General features: G+C 36.8%; 2 protein-coding genes, 2 non-coding genes and 1 pseudogene across 5 annotated transcripts; 3 read left to right on the forward strand and 2 right to left on the reverse strand.

The window, feature by feature from the left end:
* Positions 1-89: 89 nt before the first annotated feature.
* LOC111778776 (pentatricopeptide repeat-containing protein CRR2, chloroplastic pseudogene) lies at positions 90-2,273 on the reverse strand (annotated as a pseudogene).
* Positions 2,274-5,526: 3,253 nt separating this feature from the next.
* Positions 5,527-7,963, forward strand: LOC111778886 (uncharacterized). Of its 2 annotated transcripts, XM_023658886.2 has the most exons (7): positions 5,527-5,660; positions 5,903-5,986; positions 6,077-6,209; positions 6,385-6,488; positions 6,589-6,733; positions 6,817-6,954; positions 7,038-7,963. In XM_023658886.2, exons 2-7 carry the CDS (start codon positions 5,946-5,948, stop codon positions 7,752-7,754), a joined length of 1,278 nt encoding a protein of 425 aa, XP_023514654.2. In that variant the 5' UTR covers positions 5,527-5,660; positions 5,903-5,945; the 3' UTR covers positions 7,755-7,963. The 2 variants fall into 2 exon arrangements, with proteins under 2 accessions (XP_023514654.2, XP_086975104.1); XM_087118978.1 differs by having other exon boundaries at positions 5,537-5,986.
* Positions 7,964-8,760: 797 nt separating this feature from the next.
* On the forward strand, positions 8,761-16,767 carry LOC111778203 (protein ALTERED PHOSPHATE STARVATION RESPONSE 1). The gene is made up of 5 exons (XM_087119082.1): positions 8,761-10,002; positions 10,127-10,302; positions 10,387-10,610; positions 10,720-11,104; positions 15,684-16,767. The coding sequence occupies exons 1-5, from the start codon at positions 9,063-9,065 to the stop codon at positions 16,140-16,142; spliced, it is 2,184 nt and encodes a 727-aa protein (XP_086975208.1). The 5' UTR covers positions 8,761-9,062; the 3' UTR covers positions 16,143-16,767.
* Positions 11,821-11,956, forward strand: LOC111783010 (small nucleolar RNA Z247). Its single transcript, XR_002813256.1, has one exon. It is a non-coding gene; the product is annotated as a small nucleolar RNA Z247 (small nucleolar RNA).
* A 116-nt stretch (positions 16,768-16,883) lies between the features above and the next one.
* Positions 16,884-16,967, reverse strand: TRNAL-CAA (transfer RNA leucine (anticodon CAA)). The gene has a single exon. It is a non-coding gene; the product is annotated as a tRNA-Leu (tRNA).
* Between the last annotated feature and the right edge of the window lie 2,746 nt (positions 16,968-19,713).

Consider the following 19,713-nt stretch of genomic DNA (forward strand, 5'->3'; position numbering starts at 1 on the left):
CACCGCCATTAAGATTTCATTTTCGAGTAAGAGTAGGGTGAAGAATCCTTTCAAGATTATGAGTCAAGACTCAAACCGCACGCAAGCCCTTTAATGCACTTCCAATGTTAATTCCAACCATTCACCAGAAATCATCACAGGAGCAAACTCCATCTTTGAAGTGATGATAACGATTAACATCTCTAATACTTATTTCTCTCTTCGTGATCTTCGATATGAACTTAATGGCAACATGACAGTCCTCACAAACTCTTAAGGTTCTTGATAATCAAGAGCCTACTTCCCACAGCTGTGCTGATGAGTCCATAAGCAATGGCCAGTCTTTCACTGTGACCACACACCATATCAGCCTTTTCATCGTCTTCGACATCGTGGAAAACCGACCCGATTTGTGGTCCATAGCCAGCTTCTTTCATCAACTTCCCTATCCGTTTTAACTCGGCATAGATTGCTTCAGACTCGGGATGCGAAGTATCTTCTGACGAGAAGGCATGGACTTTGTTCCTCACTTCTATCCAACTACAAGCTATACTTTTCTTCAACCCCCTATCCATCATGACATCCCTTAGTCTTGCAACTCCTTCCCATTTACCCGCTTGTGCATACATGTTCGACAAAATCACATAGTTCCCGCCGCCGTCGGGTTCGATCTCAACCAACTTCCTTAACGCTAGCTCGCCCAACTCCACATTGCCATGGATTTTGCACGAGTGCAGCAAGGCACCCCACAATGACCAAGTAGATCAATCATACAAGTGTAATGTTGAACAGTAGGACGTATAATGTAATCACTTAACATTGATCTGAAGTACATCTTCCCTTGATTAAGCAACCCACCGTGGCTGCAAGCAGCCAGAACTCCAACAAAAGTTATATGATCAGGGAGAGCTGTCTCTTTCATCTCCTCAAACAAGTCCAAAGCTTGATTAGCATGGCCATGCATTGCATACCCAGCGATCATGGCGTTCCAAGAGACTACCCTCTTCTCCTTCAACAACTCAAACAGACTCCTAGCAACATTTACAGAGCCACTCTTGGCATACATATCCACCAATGCAGTTTTCACCCTGTCATTCAACCCAAATCCATGTCTCCAACTATAACCATGAAGCTCTTTCCCTTGAGGAAGAAGGACACTATCAGCTGAAGCTGAGATGGAGATGACAAGCGTCCCCTCAGTGGGGTTCACTCCAGCATACGCCATCTCCCTACAAAGAGCAAGACAATCATCTGGTTGCCCATTTTGGGAATAAGCTGCAAGCATGGAGTTCCAACACACAACATCTCTCTCAACCATTTTATCAAACACCTGTTGGGCACTCACTACACAACCACACTTAGCATACATATCAATCAGGGCTGCACCCACAAACACATCAGTCTCCAATCCAGCGCCTATGACATGTTCGTGAATCTTCTTTCCCTCTTCCATTGCAGAAAGAGCCGAACAAGCTTTGAGCACAAATGGAAAGGTAAATTTATCGGGCACAAATCCATAATCCTGCATTTGATAGTAAAGTGAAATTGCAACCTCATATGGTCCATTCCAAGCATAACCTCGTATCATAACATTCCAAAGGAAGAGACTCCGTTTGGAAATTCTATCGAACAAGAGATGAGAATTTATCAAAGAGTTGCAGACGCAGTAAAGATTGATTAGTTTAGTAGCCAAAAGAGGGTTGAATCCAAGACCCATTTGCCAAATCCGAGCGTGAAGCTGCTTTCCAGGCTCTATCACCTTTTGGACGCCGCAAGATTGGAGGAGAGAGGCATAATAAGACGCCGGCGACTTAGGGCCGAGAGCTGGTCTTGGAGATGGCCGGACTGAATGAGTTTTAGTGCTCTGGTTCCGAGATGAAGAAAAGTAGAAACGGGACGATCGAGACGGAGAAGATAAAGTAGAGAATAAAGATTTGAAGTAGGAGAAAGACAAACACGAAGAAATTCGCATTCAACTGGTAAGATTGACAAAACAAAAAAGAGGCATTCAACTAGTCGATTCATTCATTAACGAACAAGAACAGATAATCCAGCATCCCGATTTCTACCCAAAAGCACACAAGCAAACACCGAAAGTGATTCGTTGAACACTTTTGCATAACACAGCCAATAGTATAGCAGTAACCTTCTATTCCGATTGATGATAGTACCGTTACCAAGATGAAATCGAAATAAAAAGCTCAAATGTTCCATACCCTTCTTTTCGACGGACATGGCTGAGAAATCGCTCGAGTTTGGCCCTAGTCCAAGAGCCCAATAAGGGATTGCCCGCGCGCGGCAATTGTCGGCTGTTATTTATAGACACCACAAAATATTGCACGTGCTAGGAACGTGATTCGTTTGTGAATTATTGTTTTAAATATATACTAAATATAATATAATGGAGTTTATGCAAAATCATTTAATATGAAATTTTATTTAATTTTAATTTTATTTTAAATTTTGTAAATATAGTATTAGAAAATTAGACTAAAATATTATTTTAATCATTGTATTTTAAGACCAACTCCATGTTTATCCATTTCCCATATGATTTTAAATAATTTTAATATTAGTTTTTATAATTTGTTTAAAGCTGATTTTCATTGAATTTAATAAAATAATAATAATAGTTATACTTTCGAGAGAAAAAAACATAATAAGAACATAGTTATAATAAATTGAAATGTGTGTTTATGTGGACAAAAGTGCGATAAACTAATTATATTTTATTTTTTTTAAAAACATAACATGTATAATTAATTATTCATTTTGTCTATACTAAATGTTTATATAATTTTATTAAAATAATTTATATGAAAATAATGATTAAGATGGATCGCTAAATAAATTTAAAATTTTAAAATTTAAGATGTAATAAATTAAAAGTTAGTACTAACGAAGAGAATTAAATAAAAACATTATTTATTTTAAATGTAAATAAAATAAAATTTTAAAAAGTACTCATATGTTGAATTATGTTAATTTTTAATTATGGTAAATTTGTTTTCACATTTATTTAAGATTATGTGACAGATTTTATGTAATATCGTTATGATATTATAATAAACTATATTCTATAATGAGTAATAAAGGGAATTGATATTTTGGAATAATCATGGGCGTGACTCGTGGCAAATTTACCTGGCAGAGTTTGACCCAAACTGAGGGCTGATATATTTTTGAACGTGCCCAATCAAGATGAGACATTTGTAAATTAATATTTTTACTTTTTTTTTCTCATAAATAATCATTTGATTAATTACAAATTTCTCACTTTTTTTTTTCTCATACAAAAAAATGTTAATGTTAATATTTAGATTTTTTTTTCTTTAACATTCGGTTGAATTCTCTTCTCACTTGTTGTTACGATGCATTGTTTTTTTTTTTAAGACAATAAATTCGAATATATGGACTTTTTGATCACGTGTATAATAACTTAATTAATTATGTTGCGTTCACGTTGACTATTACACGTTGGTTCGTGTATTGAAATAACTCAATTGAGAATCTATGACTGATCTGAAGAACCAATTACTAAATATGATTCTAACAACATCGAATTTATTTCTCTCTATACTATCTACCCATGATTGTTTCTTTCTAGATTAATTAGAGTCTCAACCCCTAAGTTATACTCCGCTGAAGTAACTGCTCAACTATTCTTCGACACATTATCAAGCTGTGAGGCATTTCCACGATCATTATCAGTGATTGCGACATGAGATTTACAGGAACCTTTTAAACTGGGCCATTTTAAGTTATTGGAGTCGAGTCTAAGCATCTCTTTGAGCTATCATCCTTGGATAGATGGACAGACTGAAAAGTATGATAATATGTTTGAGGAGTTCTTACGCTCTCCCTATAACAACACATCCAATCAAGGAAGGCGATAGATTAATGCACAAATGGGATAGGAAAGAAAATCAAAACCCTAATTACAAAGATGCAACTTTTAATGCATTTATAAATGGTCATTGAGAAAGGCTAAAATAAAATAATAAATAAATAAATAACAGCTGGCTCCACATTTTTACAGCTCATTAACAGAAAGAGGGAAGGAAAATTTAAAAAATAAAAAAATAAAAAATAAAAACCAGAAAAAGGGTTAGCTTAGACTAGAAGCTACTAATTAAGTGAAGGCGCCACACGCAGAAGGCTACGGCGGCCGAGTCACAAGGCTGCCCAAATGACCTCAACCAACGCTGTCCCATGTCAAAAGGGCATCCACAATTCACAATTCGCATGTGCCTTGTCTCTCGGCCATCCTTTTTGCGCCTCAACTAACACAATTTCACATGTTTGGGTTTTCTGGTTGCCAGTTGAAAAACAACGGTGGATTTGTTGGATTCATGTTTTTTTTTAAGTTCGGGTCGGTTCCGTCGAACAATATTCAAGTTGATTTCTTTAAAAAAAATTTAAAAATAAGTATACGGCCCTAAAAATTTAGAACACGAATAATCTAAATAAATTAAATTGGTATGTAATTTCTGTTATAAATCACGGGCCTCAACAATCATATTATATTATCCACTTTGAGCCTAAACTTTCATGATTTTGCGTTTAATTTTTCAAAAATTCTGTTTTAATTAATCCATATGTTTTGTTAATTAGCTGAGATTACTCTTCTCAATAATTTATCTTTTAATGGATTATAAATCCTTCTAATTCTCTTAAATTAGCTTCACATGCCTCAATCATTTTATCTTAAAAACTTAGTAAACAAGACTTTTTAACATTAATCACCACTCATTACCTGAACAACATAGCCAAAGCAAGACACATCGACTGATGTCACTATATTTAATTATTATAAATTATTGTTATTATTTTATCAAAAAAAAAAAGAAAAACATCATGTATCCAACATCCAAAAAAGTCATGAAAAATTAGGATACTATGTTAATATTTAACGCTGTTTCCTCACATGAAATCAAATAAAAAGTCATGATTGATTTCGTTATCATACCTAATAAAAAATATATACATGTATTTTTTATGTTCGAATTTGATGGTTAAATTATAATTAATTTTATTAGAAAATATATATTTAAATTAAAAGGTTAACAATAAAACGGGAATAAAAAAAATATTAATTTTGTCATTTATTATAATATGTATTATATTATTTAAATAAATAAATAAATAAATAAACGGAAGTGGAGTTTGTGGCCGGAATTTTAAACAAGGGTACAACTGTCAAAAGAAATAAAATCCGTTAAGGAATGCCAGCTATTGACGGATGGCTGCACGTTTTGTCTTCCCAGTTAATTTCCCGTCCCTTAACTTTCTTTTTCCGTTATTATTATTATTATTATTTTCGGAATTTCCATTATTTTATTTTTAAATTACAGTATTATGCGCTGGCCAAATACTGTCCCTAATCCATCCAACAAAATTTCACAACAAAAAAAAACATATATTGACGTAATTTTAGGGTATAATGGTAATTGCACACCCCATTTTTCTATTTTAGTTGGAAAAAAAAAGCGTCCGACGTGGCAGTTCTATTTTCTTCTTCTTCATCTTCTTACACAGCTGGGATTTTCCGGTATCTTTTTGGCGGGTTTTCGATTCTTCTTCTTCTTCTTCTTCTTCTTCTTTCTCCTCCATTATATCTCTCTCGCTTTCGTTCTTCTTTTTTAATAAACCCTTTTTTTTTTTGGAGTTCATTTTTGTCGGTGAGCTTCTCTGTTTCTCTTGCACTGTCGTTTCTGTGTTGTATTGTTCATGTTCATCTTCCATTTGGCTGATTATTACTCGTTCCTCCTTTTGATGTTTTGTAAACATTCTTCAATGGCGGATGTGGGATTATTCCATTTTCTTCATCCCTTCTTTTAATTGTTTTTGGAATCTTGGTTGTGGGTTTCTTGGGATTTTCATTCTCCATTGCCTGATTCTTCGGTGTTCTTCCTCGTTTCAGCCCTCTAAATTTCTGTTTTCTTTCGGATTTCTTCGGTTTCAAAATGTTCGACATGTTCTTGAAGCCGAAGTACTACACGAAATGGTATTGATTCTGATTCTGATTTCGATTCCGATTCCGATTCTGATTTTTATGGGTTTCTTTTGATTGATTCTTTCTTTTATTGTAATGTAGCAAATCTTGCTTAAAGCTGTTGAAGTCGCGGCTGGATGCAATTAGGAAGAAGAAGAATGCGGTTCTTAAGTATTTGAAGAGCGACATTGTTGAACTTCTCAAGAGTCGTCTCGATTACAATGCTTACAACAGGGTTAGTTCTTCTTTATGTCTTGGATTGGATTCTTAATCTCTCCGAAACCCATAATTTTAATATCTGTCTTCTGTTGTGATTGTTCTTAAATCCTTTGTGTTTGGATGACTGTAAGTGAATTTCTGGTTCATCTTCCCTGATTTTGGCGGTGCTTGTTGTTCTAATGGTGAAATAGGCTGAAGGGTTTCTTGTTGAGCGAAATGTGTTGAGATGTTATGAGCTAATTGATGAATTTTGTGGGACTATCTCCAATCAACTCTCTGTCTTGATCAAACAGAGGTAGTAGATATCATGATTTTTGGAACATGTCTGTGTTCTTAGGCTTCAATTTGTTCAAATCAGTTTAAATGTGGTTTCCATGTTTTTGTTTCTGTTCTAGCGAATGCCCTGATGAATGCAACGAAGCAGTCGCGTCGTTGATCTACGCTGCAGCGAGATTCGCCGACTTGCCTGAATTACGAGAGCTTCGAAACTTCTTTATTGGGAAATATGGATGTTCCTTCGAACCATTTACCAGCATAGAGGTTGTTCTTGGTAGCTTAAAAACTCGGTTGTTTCGTTGGAGGGTCGTCCTAAAACTTGGTTTAATTCTTGTTTTTCCTTTTAGCTTATCGAGAAGTCGAGGGCGACGATTCAATCGAAAGAGATAAAGCTTCAACTACTTCAGGAGATTGCTCAGGAATCCGCCATTGATTGGAACTCCAAAGCTCTTGAACAACAATTGTATATTCCTCCCCCAAATGAAGTGAGTTTGTGTGCAGTTCTGTTATTGTGTGTTGATGAACTCTCTTCATTCTATTGATGGTTTTATGGTCAATCTTGTTGCAGCCTGATGTTGTTCCCGTGCACGGAAGGAAGAAGAGCTCGGTCGGAAAAAGGGACAGCAGCGACGACGAATCCATGTTCGATATCAGAAGTGAAGGCAACACGACCGAGACCTCGACCGTAGATAGTAGTACTGATCAAGATGTCCGAAAAGGAGGTTCCGAGGATGAAGTAGAGGATCAGACACCGTTCTACCTTAGAGTTATCCGACCTCCTTACCTTAAAACGAAACTAACCAACAAGGAAACAATGGAAGAAGCTCGAAAAGCTACCGACCAAGTAGAAAACGATGAACGTAATAAGCAGCAACCCGAGCCAACCTTGGAAGAGAAACCGAAACCGAAACCGAAATCAGTCAGGCGAAGAAATGTGAAACTACAGCCTACAATGGAGATCAAGATCGACAATGTCGGGAATTCGGGAAACGATACGAGTTCGAGTCGAAATAAAGGTAAAGAAGCCATGAAAGGAGAAGGGGATGATGATGAGGAGGAGGAGAAGATGTTAGATGGGCTGTTGATGCATTACAGTAAGAAAAAACCAAGCCATGAATCAAACGAGGTCAGGGCAGTGTCACTGTCCATAGACTCAACTGAGCCAACTGAGTTAACTGAGCTAGAGAACAAGCATCATATTAGAACCAATTCGTTCGTTCATCCTAAGCTCCCGGACTACGACGAACTCGCAGCTCGGTTTGCAGCCCTGAAGGAAGATAAATAAAAGGTGTCGGTATCAGACGCTCGAGAAAATTATCGATCGAACATGGTTGGCATGACATTAACAAGGAGACTCCATCCTAAAGGAAGATTCTTTGCTTCGAAACTAAACCAACAGGACACTTGCAATTCTCTAATCATTTCTTACAACCTACCTGTACTTTATAACTTTAAGAAAATGCAGTAAAAAAAAAAATTGGTATATAATTTATACATCTATTCTTTACTCATATTTTTTAACTACAAAACAGAGATAATTATGAAATTTATGGTTTGTCCGAGAATCTACAAAGGGAAGAATGGTTGAGGATTATTGGAAGTGAGTCCACCTTGGTTAATTAAGTGGAACATCATGAGTCTTTTGGGGAGCCCAAAATAAAGTCACGAGAGCTTATGACTCAAAGTGGACAATATCATATCATTGTGGAGAGTCGTGGTTCCTAACAAGAATGACATACAAATTTTCTAGCTACTCAAAATGACCAAAAATTTGTCGGAAATCAACCTCTCACGCACACATATGAGTGTATGGAAGTGGAATTTTAATTATGATAAATTTCAGATTTTGTTGATTAATTATATTTTTTTCATATTTATTTTTGCACCTATTTTATTCTATTTATTTTAAAATTTTATCTATGATTTTTTCATGTTTGCTTTATATTCATCCTTAATATTCAAATTCAACATATTTATATATAAAAAAAAAAAAAAAAAAAAAATAGGAATATTTTAAAAGTTTATTTGATACAAAATAAAATATTAGAAATTTATTTGACATTTTTTACTTAAAAAGGACATATAATATATAATTAAATAAGATTATATATAATATACAATTAATTGATTTTTTTTTTAATTTAACGTATGTTTTACACATTAAGCTTAGTATATTTTATAACAAAAATATTCCACTAAATTAAACTATTAAATTTTTTTAATTTTTTTAAAAAAAATAAAAATACGAAGTTTATGAAGTTAAACTTACAAATGGAATATATATAATAATAATAAAAAAAACCCGATTATTCCTCTTTTATTTAAAAAGAAAGTTACAAAGGGGGCTAAAACGACGCCGTATAGCATCATCCATTTGATTTGTTATGTGAGGAGTGCGGCATTAAATTTTCTTTTGCTTTTTTTCCCTCCAAAAGAACAAACGCAGCGAAGAAATGAAAGAAACCGTCCCGCTTTTTCCGCCCATGGAAGAACATAACTAGCGTAAAGTAGATCTTGATTCGCTCACTCGTCTTAAAGCTCCGGCCATCTTCATGTTTAATTTTCGGAGAAGTTCTTTCCAAATCGTTTTCCTATGGGTTGTTCACAATCCAAGATCGAAAATGAGGAAGTGGTTTCCCGATGTAAGGATCGGAAGATGTTCATGAAAGACGCCGTCACCGCCCGGAATTCCTTCGCGGCGGCGCATTCTTCCTACGCCATGTCGTTGAAGAACATTGGCGCTGTTTTGAGCGATTACGCTCATGGAGAGAGCCCGCCGGCTCCGTCGTCTCTCCCTGGTGCCGCCGTTGCTCAATCGGCTGCTGCGGCGGCGTCGTCGTATAATAGTTTGCCTCCGCCGCCGCCTCCGCTTCCTGGTTCTCCAGGTATGCCGCTTCAACCAGCTACGAGTATGTTTGAAATGAAGGCCTCGAAGGTTGAGTCGAAGCGTGTGGAGACGGTTATTGAGGAGGTGGATGAGAATGATTTTGGGATTCAATGCGCCGTTGGTCCATTGCGTAGGAGGAGAAGCAATATAGACGGTGGTGGGCGTGGCGGTAGAACTGGCCATGGGGAGCTTGTGGAAGAAGAAAACAGTCCGCCTCCGCGATTGCCGCCTTCACCGAATCGGCCTCCGCCTCCGACCGAAAACCGCCGCATTTACGAGCCGTCGCCTCAGGATTCGACCTACGATTATCTGTTTTCGGTTGAAAATATGCCGGCTCCGACGTTGAGCGGCATTGAGGATTTTGATAACAATATGGAGGCGGTGGAGCAGAGAGCGGCGATGGGGGAGAAATCTGGTGAAGAGCCGCCGTCTTCTTCGGCGGAAAAGACGTCGAAGAAGACGAAGCAAGTAGGTTTTCCAGGTCCAAGCGAGGGGAAAAGGATTGTTAAAGGGAATATCAATCTGCTACAGATCTTCATGGAGCTTGATGATCATTTTCTTAAAGCCTCTGAAAGTGCTCATGAGGTTTCGAAGATGCTCGAGGCCACTCGGCTTCATTTCCACTCAAACTTTGCCGATAATCGAGGTATTCGTCTCGATTTGTTTATCAAGTTCATAATTAATTGTTCAATCATTCAAGGGAACAGATGAACTTTAATTTATGGATTGGGAAACTTTTCCAACTAGCTGTTGGTTTTTGTTCCCATCAGGACATATAGATCATTCTGCTAGAGTGATGCGTGTTATCACATGGAACAGATCATTTAGAGGATTGCCAAATAACGATGAATTGAATGATGATTTTGACAAAGAGGAGAATGAAACTCATGCCACTGTATTGGATAAACTGCTTGCCTGGGAGAAGAAACTATTCGAGGAAGTGAAGGTTAAAACTCTGAATCCTTTTGTCTCATTCTGTTTCTTGTATTTCGCTGAAAAAAATCACTCGTTCCCACTGTTTTTGGGATAGGCAGGTGAAGTTATGAAGTTGGAGTACCAAAAGAAGGTTGCTGCTCTGAACAAGCTGAAGGAAAAGGGCACCAATTTTGAAGCAATCGAGAAAGCCAAGGCCACTGTCAGCCATTTGCACACCAGATACATTGTGGACATGCAATCCATGGATTCCACCGTCTCTGAGATCAACCGCATTCGAGATGAACAATTGTATCCCAAACTTGTTCAGCTTGTCAATGGGTAAGACTTGTTCAGTTTGATAACGATTTTATTCTTAAAAATGGAACATTATGAGTTTGTTGTGTGTTGATAATGATGAGATTTAAGTAAATTCTGGGGTGAATTGTAGAATGGTCAATATGTGGGAAACCATGCATTTTCACCATGGAAACCAATTGAAGGTTGTGGCTGCTCTGAAAATGCTGGATATCTCTCAGTCGCCAAAGGAAACAAGCGACCACCACCATGAACGCACGGTGCAGCTTTGGGCTGTGGTGCAGGACTGGCATTCTCAATTGGAGAAGCTTGTAAGCCGTCAAAAGGATTACATTAAGGCTCTATCAAATTGGTTGAAATTGAATCTGATCCCTACTGAAAGCAGCTTAAAGGAGAAGGTTTGTTCTCCTCCAAGGGTCCGCAGCCCACCAATTCATGGGCTCCTCCATGTTTGGCAGGAGCAGCTGGAGAAGCTTCCTGACGAGATCCTAAGAAACGCCATATTCACTTTTGCAACGGTGATCAATGTTAGAATTGGTCAATCCATTAGAATAGCTTGAAGTTAGTCATGCCATAAGAATAGGCTTACTTCGTTAGTTTCCTATGAAATCGGATCTATTAGTTAATCTTTTGCCAATATAAATAGAATATGTCCTCAATAGTGTGAGGCACAGTTTTGCATAAACTTGATATGGTATCAGAGCCGAAATAAGATCCACGAGATCCATAGCCTCTGCTGTTAGACATGTCAATCCCAAACAACACAATGTCTTCTCCGTCGATCAGTCAGGTGATTAGTGTTAAGCTTACACAAGAAAATTATCTACTGTGGTCCACCCAAATCCTTCCCTACTTGCGTAGCCAAAACCTTGTTGGTTTTGTGGATGGATCCATGCCTGCACCAAGCCAGACGATCGCCGTTGAACCAAGTGAAGAAACAGGGAATCGCAAAATTATCATCAACCCTGAGTTCACAGTCTGGTACCCCCAGGACCAGCTGGTACTCAGCCTCATCAACTCATCAGTCACTGAGGAGGTTCTCAGCACGATGGTTGGAATCACCACTGCACGAGAAGCCTGGATTACGCTGGAGCGACAATTTGCTTCCACATCTCGAGCAAGAGCAATGCAGATCCGTATGGAACTCTCTACTATCCAGAAAAAGGACATGACAATTGCTGACTACTTTCGTAAAGTAAAACATCTTGGTGATACACTTGCTGCCATTGGCAAGCGAATAGAGGATGAAGAACTCATCGCCTACATGCTGCAAGGACTTGGTCCAGATTATGATCCTCTAGTCACAAGCATTACAACCAGAACAGATGTATACACTGTCAGCGACGTGTATGCTCACATGCTGAGCTATGAGATGCGGCACTTGCGTAAGGGTACATTTGAGCAACTTTCATCTGCTAACAATGTCAATAGGATATCCATTCGTGGAGGTGCCAATGGAGGTCGAGGTAGTCGCGGTCGTAGTCGTCAGTTAAATAGTGGTCATGGACAATCAAGGCGTACTGTGAACAATCCTGGACGTCAACCATCAAAGACACAAAGCAGCTCAGGCATTGTCTGTCAGATTTGTGGTAAGCCCAATCACGATGCTTTGCAATGCTGGCACAGATTTGATCAGGCATATCAAGCCGAAAATAATCTCAAACAAGCAGCTTTGGCAACCAGTGGATACACTAGTGACACAAACTGGTATGTTGACACTGGAGCCACAGATCATATCACCAATGACCTAGAGAGGCTTACCACCAGAGAACGCTACACTGGCACCGACCAAATTCAGGTTGCAAATGGCGCAGGTTTGTCTATCTCTCATATTGGGAATTCATTAATTTCTGGTTCATCTCTTGTTCTGAAACATATCCTATATGTTCCTAAAATCAATAAGCACCTAATTTCAGTACAAAGACTAGCATCTGATAATAATGCTGTTGTAGAATTTCACCCAAACTATTTTTTGGTTAAGGACCGAGTCACGAAGAAACTCCTGCTCCACGGTAGATGTAAGAATGGCCTATACGTTCTACCGCATAATTTCAGTCAAGCCTTGCTGACAGCCAAACTTTCGAAAGAACAATGGCACAGAAGGCTAGGGCACCCTGCATCTCCAATTACCATTAGAATTCTACAAGATAATAATTTAGCTATAGATACTAATATTCCCTCTTCCTCAATTTGTAATGCTTGTCAATTAGGGAAAGCACATCAATTGCCATTTGGTTCTTCTCAGCATGTATCTACAGCACCCCTTCAATTAATTCACACTGATGTATGGGGTCCATCCATTGCGTCAGTAAATAATTCCAAATATTATGTTTCCTTTGTTGATGATTTTAGTCGTTATGTTTGGATTTACTTTCTGAGATGCAAATCTGATGTTGAGTCTGTGTTCCTTCAATTTCAAAAACATGTTGAAACTATGCTAAATACCAAAATTCGCTCCGTCCAATCAGATTGGGGGGGTGAATACCATCGGTTACACAATTATTTCAAATCCACAGGCATTGAACATCATATCTCCTGTCCTCACACACACCAGCAGAATGGGTTAGTCGAAAGAAAACACAGACACATTGTAGAAACTGGCCTTGCTTTACTCGCTCAAGCCAACATGCCTCTATCCTACTGGGATGAAGCTTTCAACACAGCTTGCTTTCTTATAAATAGAATGCCCAGCCGAACCATACAACAAGACACACCACTTCATAAATTGTTTGGTAAAAGTCCAGACTACTCCATGCTTAGGGTGTTTGGCTGTGCTTGCTGGCCTAATTTAAGGCCTTACAACAACAAGAAACTGAGTTTCAGAACTACTAGATGTATATTCTTGGGTTATAGTTCTTCTCATAAGGGATATAAATGCTTAAATAGAAGTACAGGACGTATTTACATCTCTAGAGACGTGGTTTTCGATGAAAATATTTTTCCTTTTGAAGAATCTAAGCCACCAAACAAAACCACAAATCCACATCATCCTGTTCTACTTCCAGCCTTAGCCAAACTTGCTAGTTTTTACACTGAAAATGCTCTTACAGATATTGAACCAGTTGTTAGTAATTCCCATATGAATGATGGTCAAACTGATAATATTGCTAGTGACAACTTGTCTGGTGTCAGCTTATCTTCTGCAGATAATACAAGAAGTTCAGAGGAAATTGCAGAATATGAAGCTGAGAACAGTTCGATCAATGCTCAAAACCAAACTCATGAACATGTGTCTGATCAACCAACTGAAGCAGCTAGTCAACATCCAATGCGAACAAGGTTGAGAAATAACATTGTACAAGCTAAACAATTCACTGATGGAACTATCAGATATTCAGAAACCTCAAGAAAATTCGCAAGCGCTGTAACTATCACAACTCCGATCATAGAGACTGCTACTGAACCTCGAAACCTGCAGGAAGCCATGCAACATCCAAGATGGAGAGGAGCAATGAATGATGAGCTCTCAGCGCTAAAACGAAATGCCACTTGGGATCTAGTTCCACCCAAACCTGGAATAAATCTCATTGATAGTAAATGGGTGTATAAAGTGAAAAGAAAAGCAGATGGGTCAGTTGAAAGATTAAAAGCAAGATTAGTTGCCAAAGGATTCAAGCAAAGATTTGGTGTTGATTACACTGATACTTTTAGCCCTGTGATCAAACCGTCAACAATCAGGGTCATTCTTTCGCTAGCAGTAACCAAGGGCTGGAATATGAGACAAGTTGATATCCAAAATGCATTTTTGCATGGAATTCTGAAAGAGGAAGTGTACATGCGACAACCACCAGGATTTCAAGACTCAGCCAAACCAAAGAATTACATATGCAAGCTCAAGAAAGCCCTTTATGGCCTGAAACAAGCCCCAAAAGCTTGGCATTCAAGGTTGACTGGAAAACTTATTGAGTTAGGCTTCAAGGCTTCAGTAGCTGATTCATCTCTTTTTATTCTCAAAAACAGAGAGATAACTATCTATATGCTCATCTATGTTGATGATATAATTATTGTGAGCTCCTCTGATCAAGCAACCGAAAGGTTGATTCAGAAATTGAAAATAGATTTTGCAGTAAAAGATTTGGGTGGTCTTGAGTATTTTCTGGGTATTGAAGTCAAGAAAACACGAGATGGTATCATACTGTCACAGAGACGATATGCCTTAGATTTGTTGAAAAGAGTAAACATGGAAAAATGCAAACCTATGTCTACACCAATGGGTTCTGCTGAAAAATTATTCAGAGAACAAGGAATACCCTTATCAGCTGAAGAACAATTCAAATACAGAAGTACAGTGGGAGCACTACAATATTTGACAATGACTAGGCCTGATTTGGCATTTGCTGTCAATAAAGTGTGTCAATATCTTCATACACCTACTGATGCTCATTGGGGTGCTGTGAAGAGAATTCTTCGTTATGTTAAAGGCACACTAGCATTAGGAGTGAAAATTCAGAAATCAACCATGATGTTGTCGGGGTTTTCTGATGCTGATTGGGCTGGTTGTCCCGATGATCGACGTTCAACTAGCGGCTTTGCTGTATTTCTTGGAGCAAATCTAATCTCATGGAGTTCCAGAAAACAGGCTACAGTGTCAAGATCAAGCACCGAAGCAGAATACAAGGCCATTGCGAATCTTACTGCAGAAATGATTTGGATCAAGTCATTACTGAAGGAACTGGGCGTGTATCAATCAAAGGCTCCTCGCCTCTGGTGTGACAACCTCGGAGCTACATATTTAACTTCAAATCCAGTATTTCATGCTAGAACGAAACATATTGAAGTTGATTTTCATTTTGTTCGAGAACAAGTAGCACGTAAAGCAATGGAAGTTCGGTTCATTTCATCAAGTGATCAAGTAGCTGATATCCTGACAAAACCACTGTCTAAAACTCCTTTTACTACACATTGTAACAATCTCAACATGTACAAGACTTGTTGGGATTGAAGGGGACTGTTAGAATTGGTCAATCCATTAGAATAGCTTGAAGTTAGTCATGCCATAAGAATAGGCTTACTTCGTTAGTTTCCTATGAAATCGGATCTATTAGTTAATCTTTTGCCAATATAAATAGAATATGTCCTCAATAGTGTGAGGCACAGTTTTGCATAAACTTGATAATCAACACAATTATGCAAAGCCAGGACGAAGAGATGAAGATGAAGGTAAAATGTGAGGAGACAGAGAAGGAGCTTGCCCGGAAGACCAAGCAATTCAAGGACTGGCAGAAGAAGTATGTGCAGCGGAAGGTGCCGAGTCCCGGTGAGAAAAACCCAGAAGAAATTGGTGATAATGATGCCATTGCAGAGCGGCAAGCGGCGGTGGAGGCTGTAGAGAAGAGACTGGAGGAGCAACGGGAAGAGTACCAAAAGCTATGCGTCCATGTGAGGGAAAAGTCCTTGGGGAACCTAAAAAACCAGCTGCCAGAGCTTTTCAGAGCATTGTTTGAGTTCTCTCATGCATGTTCACGAATTTATAGGCACTTGAAATCAATATCGCAGCCATTGCCCAACGGCACAAGGAGTTCAAATATGAACATGAACACAGGGGAAGCAAGATAAAGGTGTTTCTCTTGATTCTTCTTGCTTGTTTATTTTAAAAAACATCACAACATATTTCAGCTATATATATATATACAATACATGCATATGCATATAAATTTAGACACAAATTTCATAGATTACTAAGCCATGTGGGGTTTTGATGAAAATCCCGATCGGCTAACCCACTTATACTCTCCATGATGGAATCTACATCTGAAAGAACCTGGATGGGTGGTCGGTGAGCAAATACAGTTGTTTCCATTGCCACCGCCAGTTCTCTGCTGGGGGACGGCCGTTTGTGCCGCCGCTACAAGCGGCCTTCCGTGCAAGACGGTGGGTGTGTAAAGAGGAATGGCCTGATAACACATTTTCTGTAAGTCGGTATGTTTTGTAGAAGGCTGGAAGACTTGGGAAAGGGGAAAAAAAAGTTGATTTGGAGTAATGATGAAGGGTAAGACTTATCTTAAAAAGGAGGGAAAGAGAGAGAAAGGGAGAGAATGGTTGTTTGTTAGTGCCAACACCTGTCGTTTGGGCACATGAAAATCTCACAACTTTCATCATCTTGGAGGTTGTTTCTTTGTGCACGAATTTGCCAAAGTTTGTACGTCAATATATGTATATATAATTTTGCAAAATTATATTATGATGAGAATCTAAATGCCCATATATGGTAAAAGAATAATGTAAAATATTTAGAATTTAGATTTTAAACCAAAACAATTTATTTATTTGAAAATTTTCAAAAATATTTACAAATTGTGTCAGAAGTGGGATTTGAACCCACGCTCTCTCACGAGAACCAGAACTTGAGTCTGGCGCCTTAGACCACTCGGCCATCCTGACCAATTTTGTACATCAAAAATTACTTTTTAAATTTAATTAAAAAATTTCAAAGTTATTTACACATTTATTAAAAATTGTCAAAGGTGGGATTTGATCCCACACCCTCCCACATCCAAAACTTAGTTTGACGCCTTACATCACTCAATCATCCTAACACTAAAATTTTTAATTTTAAATCAAAACAATTAATTTGAAAATTTTCAAAACTATATACACATTTATGAAATATTTATTAAAGATAGTGTTGGAGGAGGGATTGAACCTATGCTCCGTCCTCAAAATTTTAAATCAAGTTATTACTGGCGAGCCACGGCAATTGCGTCGATCAAAGCAGCTAAAAGAATGATCGAAATTAGTTCAAACGGAAGAAAAAATATATGTTAATAAATGAATTCCAATCTAAGTTTTTTTTAATAGTGGGCTCGTATTAACTTGTAATTTATTACAATTAGTCATTCATTGTGTTCTTTTGGTCTTTTTAATGGTACATCTTCGCAGTCATATTCGTCTCCCGAATTTTGTCATTTTTAGGTTCAAGTGTCTGCTCATCCATCTGAATTCCAAAGACAAATATTGACATTGGCTTTTGGTACTGGTATGCACAGGTTCGAAACCTTTTACTCTAAATTATGAACACTTGATCGGATATGTCAAGCATGTAGCAAACCAAATTTGTGACTTGAACCTACTTTGTTAAGAGAAGATCTCGAATGGAAAAAGAGACGGTAGAAAGTAATCCCTTCCAACCAGCCAACCCACAGAGTTGAACACAACCCTTTTTAGTCAAGCTTTGACCTAGTTCTTTATCAATCTCCTAGCCCTGATCAAACTTAGGACACGCGAGAGCCTAGCCCATGAAGACAGCACGGGAAGGGATAGAGAAATAAAACAATATAGCTTGTTCGAAAAACACATCTTGTAACGAACCTGTAACGACCCAAAACCACCGCTAATATTGTCCTCTCGGGCTTCTAGGAGAGGGTTTCCACACCATTATAAATAGTGGTTTGTTCTCCTCCACAACCAATGTGGGACATCACACATCTCGTCTCGCATAACAAACATTTGAACGCTCAATCAAATTAGTTGGTTGAAAGTAGTTGCCATTGAACCCACTTTCTCCCCCAAAAATCAGAATTTGTGTGGGTAGACCACTCGAACATTGTGACTAATTTTTTTCCATTTAAACTTATTACTAAATAATATAGAATTTAAAATTTAAAATCAGGATTTAAAAATAATTTATTCGAAAAGATTCAAACATATAAAATATTGCCACACTCTCTCGAAAACTTCACAACCGTCAGAATCATCCTAACCAATTTTTTTATTTAAAATTATTCCTAAAATATAAAATTTTGAATTTTTAAATTAGAATTATTTTATAAAAATTATTTTACACGTTTCTAAAATATTATTTAAAATATTATTATTTGAAGATATAGACCTTGAATGGGGTGCGTTGGTCCATTGGGCCACCTCGATTAATTTTTTATAAAAATTTAAAAAGTTATTATTATAAAAATTTTAATTGTATTTATTATAATTATTATTTTACAAAAGAAATGTCAAATGTGAATAAGAATTCCACTACATAGGCGTGATTAGACTGATGGGTTGACGTGTAGGGTTCCTATTGGAGCCCCAATTCAAACGGACTCTAATTTTCTACTACCCACCCATTCAAAAACCTCTACCCTAACCAACCTAACAAAAGTCTACTCATTGCCCAAAAAAAAAAAAAAAAAAAAAAAAAAAAAAAAAATATATATATATATATATATATATATATATATAATTTTTAAATGTTTTATCAGACACTAATTTTAATATTACAATTATAATAATTATTTACGAAAGTTTAATCGAACCAGAAAGACGGTTAATGAGAAACTATTAAACGGTAGGATAAAAGTCTAACTTTTAAATTTATAAGAACTAAATTCTAATTTTTGTGAGTTTGGTTTGTTACACGCCTCTTTATCAATTTAATATATCATTATCATTCATATTTAAATACATTTTTTTATTTTTTTTATGTGAGTTCCTATTTAAACTATTTTGTGTGTAACGTATTAAATATATTTATGATATTTAATTTATTGTTTTAGAGTTGAATTAAAATAAATGTATCTTTTTTTTTTTTTTAATTATTAGAACAAAAAGGAATATGTCAACTCTTATTTAACCTCTTGTTGTAAGGTTTGAACTATTTTTAATTTTTATTTTTGCAATTATTAGAATAATAATTAAAAAAAAGGCTATGTCAATAGTCACGAGCAATTGAATATTAATGTCAACTCTATGAAATGGATGTTATATATATATATATATATATGACTATAAAGCCAAAGAGTCATGCTCTTTTTAGTTATGAATCTTGTCTTTTACTTACCTTTCTATACATTACACAAAAAATAAAATAAAATAAAAGTTAAAAAATAAAATAAAATAAAAGTTTTATATGGTGCTTTTTTGCCTTCTCTCCTAATAGTTTTGTTTATTTTAATTATTATTTATATATAAACGAGATCGTCGGTACTTTTTTTTTCTTTTTTTTTTTACCGTGTCTTCTATCAGTTTAATTTAAATTATCCCAAAAATACATTTAATATTCGTTTCGTAATGTAAATTTATTAAAATTTATACCGAAAGTCAACATTGGAGTAATTGATAGATTCCTTTACCGAAAGTCAACATTCCACTGTTCTTTTATTATTTTTACAATTTTATACTTCAATTATAG

The sequence above is a fragment of the Cucurbita pepo genome, chromosome 17 (assembly GCF_057944985.1).
Source record: "Cucurbita pepo subsp. pepo isolate OVF chromosome 17, ASM5794498v1, whole genome shotgun sequence".
NCBI lineage: Eukaryota > Viridiplantae > Streptophyta > Magnoliopsida > Cucurbitales > Cucurbitaceae > Cucurbita > Cucurbita pepo.